The sequence below is a fragment of the Castanea sativa genome, chromosome 3, assembly GCF_040712315.1.
Source record: "Castanea sativa cultivar Marrone di Chiusa Pesio chromosome 3, ASM4071231v1".
Classification (NCBI taxonomy): Eukaryota; Viridiplantae; Streptophyta; class Magnoliopsida; order Fagales; family Fagaceae; genus Castanea; species Castanea sativa.
This window is the reverse complement of record NC_134015.1, coordinates 27,512,984-27,521,832: the sequence shown is the minus strand read 5'-3', so window position 1 is coordinate 27,521,832 and position 8,849 is coordinate 27,512,984. Positions and strand designations below refer to the sequence as shown.

Sequence of the window (8,849 nt, the reverse complement as noted above, 5' to 3'; positions counted from 1 at the left end):
CATTAATGCGGCCAGGGTGGTAGGTGCAGGGTCTTTAATGTGGAGGTGGCAGCCTTTATCTTCGGTATTTCTCTAACATCGATGCTTCTAGGACGTTCAAGGGTTCACCCCCTTTAACCATTGGTCTTAACCGTGTCGTTCCCTAACCTTTACCATGAAGTCTCGGGTTCTCCGGTGTCCGTCCGAAGGGAAATTCATCCTCGGCTGGATCCCCGAATCCTCGGCGTATGGGCCAACCTGTAGTATTAACAAGTTCTAAACCCAAGAGTAGGTCGACCTTCCTTAGCATGGCCCAAAGGCCCACATCCCCATCAGGGTCTATTTTCTCCCCACAGTGATATTAAATAAATGTTATTCTTAAAATAATACATTAACAAATGTCTTAAAAAAAATAAAAGGTAAAAGTAAAAGTAAAAGTAAAAGTAGAAGAGTTTTATTAATGTGGTCATACTTTAGTAAAATTATTTTTTAAAAAATTATGAGAAATTGGAAAAATTATCCAAAAAAAAAAAAAAATTAGCAACTTTTTAAATTCCCTATAATTTTTTCTTTTTTTCATGTTGGGATTTTGCTTCTTTTTCTTTTTCTTTTTTTTTTTATGGGAGGGATTTTGCCATTTTGGTAATATCATGTTGACTAAATTGGATCTTTCCAAAATTTAACGCTTGGGAACCAGAGTAGTGATTACCAAAAGCCCAAATGCCAGTTAACCCATTACAATTACAACTCCAAACACTAAACAAAGCCACTAGGGGAGCAGAGGACCAATATACGCTCATACCCCCAAAGCACAGTTAGAAGAAGAAAAGCTCCGAATTCCAAAAGCAAACCCGCAGAGCCATGGAAGTGGAGGGGTCATCGAAGAAGATGATAGCAACACAGGCTGAGATGGTGGAGGCTAAGGTCCCCATTCCTTACAGAGACCAGTGTGCCCACTTGCTGATTCCTCTCAACAAGTGCAGGCAAGCCGAGTTGTACCTCCCATGGAAATGCGAGACTGAGCGCCACATCTATGAGAAGTGCGAGTACGAGCTCGTCATGGAGCGAATGATCAAGATGCAGAAGATCCGTGAACAAGAGGCCAGCTCGAAGAGCGGCAAGAAGAGCCCCATTCCTCTCATTCCCAACACTGCCAATGCTTCTTAGAGTTGACTGACGCCCACAAATCCCATTTGGGTTAGTGATTCTGAATCCCGAAATATTTTATTTGTTTTTTCTTCCTTTGATTGATGATGGGTTTGTTCTTTTTTTTTTTTTGGGTTATTTATGATCTAGAATTTTGTTGTGGAAATTTAGGATTTTTTGTTTGTGGGTTTTATTGATTGATGCTTTTTTGGTTGATCTATGAAGTTTTGGGGGTTTGAGTTGATGGGTTATTGTTGGATTGTGTTGTTATTTTGTGGGGGGGGGGGGGGGGGAATGATTGATAGAGATTTTGATTTTGAAGATTTTGAGGGTTATGGTGGTTGGTTCTTTATTTTTTATGATGAGTTTGGGCTTGGTTTGGGCTTTGTGTGTCAAAAGTCAAAACTAAGTTAGAGGCTATGAATTTGTTCCCATCAAGATTGTTGCTTTGGATAGGGATCCAATAGAGGTCACTGCCTACTGGGTTGGATAGTTGGTGGTCAAGTGGTGGGAGCAATCTTACAAATACAAAGTATAAGAGAGTCGCTGGCACTGAACTTCTGATACTATCACTAGCTGATTGTCAAAGATTTTGATCAGATATATTAGATTTAGAGATGGTTTGCAATCATTGGCAATGCAGGTCTTGATTGAAGCAAGTAAAATAGGGGGAAAAAGAGAGAGAGTGGTTTTGAGTTTTGACTGTTGGAAGTTGAGGGGTAACTCAGGGGAGAGGTATGGATATAATCTTTTTGATTGGTAATTTACACACCTGATGGGTTTTGAACCCAAGACTTCACCCTCCACCTAACACTTATAAGAGGAGGAGGTGCTAGTTGTGCTAGAGCTCATTGGCTATAATCACTGTGAGTTTCCTCGCCATGCATTGTTGCAAGCTGAGAGAGGGTCATTTAGCTGCCTGAGTGCATAATTGCATATGATAAGTTTGTTTAGACGCAGAAGGATTTTTTTTTTTTTTCTTGAACCTATTCAATGGTCTTAAGAAAAAATTATCTTTTGATTCTTCTCCAATTCATGGTTCAGCCCCTGCTTTCTAGCCCTTTGTCCATGGATTAAAAGCTTGACTCAACCTCTTTTTGGATGTACATTCACATTTAAATAGGAAATTTGATTGACAGAAGCATAATTTGTTTTTTATGACCTAGGCTACCTGCTTTTTTATAACGTGATGTAAGAGACTTAATTGTGCAGTTTATGTGGACTTCCATGCTAAGTTTGAGTTGAGTGAGTTTGTGTATGCTGCAAGTTGCATGTGGTTGTACATGGGAATTCCCCCTAAATTTACAATTTTTTTAATATAAAGTAATGAATTTTATTGATCAAGAGTTACTTATCAAAAAAAAAAAAAGGATCGAGAGGCACTCCCTCACGTACACAGTATGTATACATGATGTAGTCCTAAAGAATTGCAAAGAGTGACAGGTACAATCAGAAAGAAAGAGAATGATTGTCACTAGAGCCCAAAACATGGGACCTTACAAACAGTACCTTGTAGAAGACGGCTTTAGTTGAACAACTGTTATTTCCATGTCTTCAAATGTACAGTTGTTCCTCTCTCTCCCCAGTGTCCATTGCAGGCATAAAGGGGCTTGATTCCAGACAAAAGGAGTAATGATTACCAAACAGGTTCCTCCATCCATATAATAGATCAATGACACTATTAGGCCTTACCAATAGACCCCAAAAACAGAAAAGATAAATAGTATGCATGTATGTCATGTATGTGGGATACACATTGTTGAGTGTTAAGTATAATAGTTAGACATTACTTATCCCAAAAAAAGAGAGTATTATAGTTGGACATTGTCATCATGTTATGCTTCTCATTGATGTGTGTTGGTTCACATATAATTGTATGATACTAAATCAATAGTAACAAATAAAATTGGGATATAAGGAGAAATCAAATAAGGTGGCTTAACCATGTTCAATGAACAAATATTTTCATTTACTTTATACCTAAAAAAAAAAAAACATGTTCAATGAAGATGAAAAAGGGCAGTAGTTAGGTGAAACATCGTACAGGTTGAAAATGTAGCTGGAAGTTAACAAGATGAGCTAAAATACCATGAAAAGACCTGTCAAAGATTAGGTACTGAGGTGTCTGCTGTGATCAAAGGGTAAATTCTTGGAACAGCATGTGAAATTGTTTGCAATTTTTAAATTGCCCTTAAAAAAATGTGAGTTCATGGAGAAATAAGAGAGAATATGAAAATTTCTGATACAGCCCTCAGCCACCATAACCAGCATACATAAGAGAATTCCTTACAAGATAGTGGGATAGGAGCGGGTATGGAGAAGCCTTACTCCTGAAAGAAGTGTTGTAACCATTTTCTCCATATTTACTTGTTGCCAGTTGAAGACTAAGGCCATGTTCTTGCAGATTGTCAAGCTGGGGCAATCATGGTGTTCAATCATCCCCATGGTTGTAGACATTCATCTGCTCTTTGTGCCCTGGTGAAAGGCATCCATGAATTTCCCCATGCTCACTTATGGATCAATCTAGTTCTCCCCATTACCCATGAATTGCCCTTCTCAATAGTCAAACTCCTTTGTTAATTGCTCTGTTTGCCCTACTCTTTGTTTTCACAAAGATCAAAATAGGAATTAGTGTTAAGTTTCTTTCAGAGAGAGAGAGAGAGAGAGGAATGAGGTGGATATAATTTTATGTGGTTGGAAGGGTTTGATATTTGGGTATATGTTTGGAATGGAGGGAGATGGGAGAGAGGATAGGGGAAGGGTGGTTGGAATACACAGATTATTTTTTTTTATGTCAGATTACCTTGAAGGTAAAACAATAAATGTAGAGTACCTAGCATGCCCCTAGAGCCAAAGTGGAAGGTGAGGCCATAGGTTCAAGACTCATTTAAGTCCGTGTATAACTTACCAATATAAGAGGGGGGAACCCCAAGCCTGATGGTGGAATTTTGGAATGCAGGATTAAGAATTCCTTTATTTTCAAAATTCTGTGTATTGTTCAATACCTTCTTCAAATACACTCTTAAGGTCATAAGGTGGCCATTTTTAAATGATGCAAGTTGATAGATGTTATGGCTTATATGGCCTGGGCTTCGTGAAATACAATGGAAGTGACTTTTGGATATGTTATCTTGACTTCTATTATTATTCATAGTGGCAATGATGGAGTGTTGTGTAACAAGAATGTCAAACTCTTCAATGAGAAGCACCTGTTCTCCCTTGCAAATGACACAGGGCTTTCTTCCTTTATCTATCATTACGAAAATCTAAGTAATGCCGTGCTGGTGTAACATTGGAGAAAGAAAGGCACTTTTTTCTCCATACTAATACTAAGTAGCTGCTGTTAGTTTGCATGGAGGGTGTGGTGGTGAAAGGCTTCCCCCAAAGTGTTGTTTATTGCTGTTTCGAAGAAAACCCAGTAAACTAAAATACCATAATGACAATTTGATAGGAGTGGAGAAAATTGATACATTTGAATTCGAGACTTATCAAAAAAAAAAATCTATTCAAAGATTGCAATTGGCAAGATACTAGATTCTATAGAGGTTATTCAAATTATGTTTATAGCCCCCTTTTTTTATAGGTAAAAACCTGAATTAAACAATTTATAGCCCCTTTTACTGGATAAAAGATCTCACCGAGAAAGGACAAGTGGAATATATCAGGGAATCTTAGGTTGTGCGTGGTTCCATTTTAAGAAGACAGTTTCAGAAACCCATTCTTAGAAAATGATTAAAAATTTATAAAATTTTGTGGATGAATTTCTTAGAAAAGGACTTTAGAAATATACCTGATGAACTCAAGATATTTTTGAGCTTAGAGACAAATAGTTTTAAATCTTCACAAGACAATTTCCAGAAAGTCATTTAAATAATTTGACAATAAACCTTCAGAAATTTCAATGTATGAGGACCAATTATTTCTGAAAATTGTCTGGTAAAATACTCTTTTTTTTTTATAGGTAATCAAAGAACTAGTATTAATTAGGAAAAAAAAAAAATAGTACAGGATGTTCATGATAATGAACAATAAGAGACAAAGAAAGAAAAACTAAGGGAAGGATAATCTAAGGGAAAACATAAACTCTGAAAGAGACGAAGAATCAGTAAAACCCCAACAACGAGACCACTCAAAAAGGCTACGCTGGCATAAAACCTTTAACTCATCCAACGTCTTCTCCGTGTTCTCAAAGGAGCGACGATTCCGTTCCAACCAAACAATCCACATTAAACACCCTGTAATCAAATTCCAAATAATAACCCTGTCACTGATCTTGGCATAACCCAGTGAATACCAAAAGCCTGAAGCATAAGAGTCCATAAGGTATGTGAAACAGTACAATGAAGAAGAAGGTGGTCTACCGACTCCCCATCACAACAACACATACAACACCGATTTACCAAAGGGCGACAACCCCTAATTATGAGATTATCCAATGTGAGAATCCGACCATGTACAGCTGTCCACAAGAAGAAAGCTACTCGCTTAGGAACCTTTGGTTTCCAGACACCCTTCCAAGGAAACAAAAAATTCGAGGAACCCTGAATTGCTTGGTAATAAGAGCGGGTGTCAAACTTATCATTGCCTTTGAGCCGCCAACAAAGAATATCCCTCCTATCCTCCCGAGGAATATGAGGTTGGATAAAATGGAGAAGAGAAAAAGAAGCAGTAAGCTCCCAATCTTCAAAAGCTCTAAAGAATCTTAAATTCCACACTCTAGTAGTACCTCCTTCCGGAAGCCACAAAACCTCAGAAATGCAAGCATCCTTGGCAACTGAACACACATAGAACTCAGGGTAGAGATCTTTTAGGGTATAATCCCCAATCCACCTATCATGCCAGAAGCGGATGCGGGTGCCTTCACCCACTACAAAGATAGGTGCTTAGAAAAACTCTCCCACCCTTCATGAATGCTTCTCCAAAGGCCACAACCATGGGTCCTCCTGCACACTTTAGTACACCACCCTCTTTGATCCTCACCATATTTTGTGGAGATAACTCTCCGCCAAAGATGGGTAACTTCTTGCCCAAAACACCACAACCATTTCCCTAATAAAGCTTGATTAAAGGACGCCACACTCCTTATCCCCAGCCCCCCCCAATTTAACAGGTAAACACACCTTATCCCAAGCCACCAAAGGATATTTGAAACTCCCCTCAGTAGACCCCCAAAGAAAATTCCTCTAAATCCTTTCCATTCTAGCAGCCACAGCTTTAGGAATAGTGAAGAGAGATAAAAAGTACGTAGGAAGACTCGATAGAGTACTTTTTAGTAAAGTGAGTCTACCACCCTTAGATAAGTAGAGACGTTTCCACCCTGATAATCTTTTCTCCATCTTCTCCAAAATAGGATTCCAAATCAAAACAGTCTTAAAAGAAGTTCCCAAAGGCATCCCCAGGTATTTCATAGGCAAACTCCCCACTCTACAATGAAGAATACTAGCCAATGCAACTATATTATTCACCTCTCCAATAGGAACAATCTCACTTTTCCTAACATTGACCTTCAAACCCGTAAAAGCTTGAAAACAAGACATCGCCAACCTTATGGATAGCAACTGATCCCTAGAGGCATCACAAAATAAGATAGTGTCGTCCGCAAACAACAAATGGGAAATCTGTACACCAACAGAATTCACTGCTCCCACATGAAACCCCCGAATAAGATTATTCTCCTCTGTCTTCTTCAAAATTCTGCTTAAAACCTCCATAATCAAGAGAAACAAAAGCGGGGATAAAGGGTCTCCTTGTCTCAACCCACGGGAGCTTTCAAAAAAACCTTCAGGGGAACCATTTACCAGGACATTTAAAAACGGACAGAAGTAACACAAGCCTTAATCCATCCCCTCCATTTCAACCCAAACCCCATCCGGTCCAACAGATAAAACAAGGCCTCCCAGTTTACATGGTCATATGCTTTTTCAATATCAAGCTTGCAAACCACACCCGGTAACCGACTCTTCAACCTACTCAATGAATGGATAAACAAGTTTGAAGTGAGAACCAAAGTGGCTCTTAGTTTTAATGCTTTTTCGACGTATAATATCATGTGTTAGGCCACTGAATGTTTAGTGTATGAGAATCTTGTTGTGCTAAGTACTTATCAAAAAAAAAAAATCAAGTTGTGCTAAGCTGTTACAATTTATTCATGCCACATCTCTGAGCTTTTCTGCAAGAACTGTTATTTTTTCTGTTAAACAGCAGAAAGCAATTGAAAATTTGAGGTTGAACACCTGAAGCTTGATTGATGCCTAATATTTTCTGTTTCATAATAGCACATACTTCAGTCATGACTCATCATTTCCAAGTGCATGGAGGCACACAAACATGTGTTTTGTGTACATTTAACTGAATGATCCAAAGTCCACACTAATGAATCATTACATTCATTAAAGCATTGTTTTATTTGGGTAGTTCGTGGAAGCCATTAAGAAAAGAATGCGTTCTCTCTCTCTCTCTCTCTCTCTCAAGCCTGTCATCTTGTACTACAACTTCTCTGCAGGTAGTTGTCAATTAAGGTGCCTACCCACCATATCATGTCACGTAATCTTTTAAAAGACGTTCCCCTGATCCAATTGGGTATTTTCTGCGGGGTAAAACGAAATGAGAATGGCGTTGCCTAACTAATTCAATTCCTTGCATTTGATACTTTTGAATAGTGTTTTTTTTTTTTTTTTGTAAAAAAAATTTATAATGAGTAACTTTGAATTGTTCGCCCGGTTGAATTATTTGTCATGTTCTTTTCTTTTTTCTCTTTAAATTCAGTAGTTTTCTACCCTTTTTGGTTTCCCATGCCTATATGTTAGGAACCTAGAAGTTCCTAATGGGGATGGGTATGAATTATAGGGGGATTGATGGAAATTGTAGGGAAATTGACTTAATTCGAGGTAGTCGCCCTCCATAGAAAAAGAAAAAAGATTAAGAGAGAGAGAGAGAGAAATGCACTAATGCACTAAGAAGTTGGTTTATTCTTCAATTGATATCTCATATTAGATTACAATCATGTACTTATAGGAGACTAGCTCTAATCTCACTGGCCCACATGACCTTATCCTATTGTAACTATTATTCTCCATGTGCATTAATAATTCCAATATGTGCTAAATTTTATTAACATGCTTGGAATTGTAACTAACTAACTAATTAACTAAATCTCATTACAACAATTACTATCCCTATGCTTATAGCATTCCTAACATTATAACACTGGTTCTATTGTCTGTGGCAGGCATCTAGAAATTGCTCAGAGGTGGATGCTTTAATGTTTTTCACAGCTATTGATGGGAAGTTATTTGAAAGTTCTTGTCCTGAGACAAATGTGAGACTCAAATTTATTCATGTTCTTTTTTCAGTTTCCAACTCTGTCTCAACACATGTAATAAAATTAACAATGACATTTGGTGATCTTGCTTAGCTGTTCTTTTCCTTCTGTAATGTCATGTTTCAGCTAGCTCTAGCTTTGTCTTGGCCTAAATTAGATTTGTGGACTTGGAAAATTCTCGTTCTGAAAGAGCTTTCGTAATAAAATGTGAATTTACTTAATTTTAGGTTAGGAACAAAAGGCATTTCTTTTTTCACCAATTTTACCTATCTGATGCAAAGGCAGGAGTGGGTTTTCATAAGAGAGACAATAATAGTGAATGTAGCCCTGTTTTTTCTATGCAATGCAATGATAAAGCCAATCTTTATGATGAGTAGGGGAAGGACATCTCTATAACTGATAT

At 37.8% G+C, this 8,849-nt stretch overlaps 1 protein-coding gene across 1 annotated transcript; it reads left to right on the top strand.

Moving 5' to 3' along the window:
• The first annotated feature begins 718 nt into the window (after nt 1-718).
• Nucleotides 719-8,532, top strand: LOC142628003 (NADH dehydrogenase [ubiquinone] 1 beta subcomplex subunit 7). Its single transcript, XM_075801923.1, has 2 exons — nt 719-1,176; nt 8,354-8,532. The coding sequence occupies exon 1, from the start codon at nt 841-843 to the stop codon at nt 1,144-1,146; it is 306 nt and encodes a 101-aa protein (XP_075658038.1). The 5' UTR covers nt 719-840; the 3' UTR covers nt 1,147-1,176; nt 8,354-8,532.
• The last annotated feature ends 317 nt before the right edge of the window (nt 8,533-8,849 follow it).

Excerpts from the sequence above, each read along its gene's own strand:
- LOC142628003 (XM_075801923.1), top strand. The coding sequence starts at position 841 with ATGGAAGTGGAGGGGTCATCGAAGAAGATGATAGCAACACAGGCTGAG.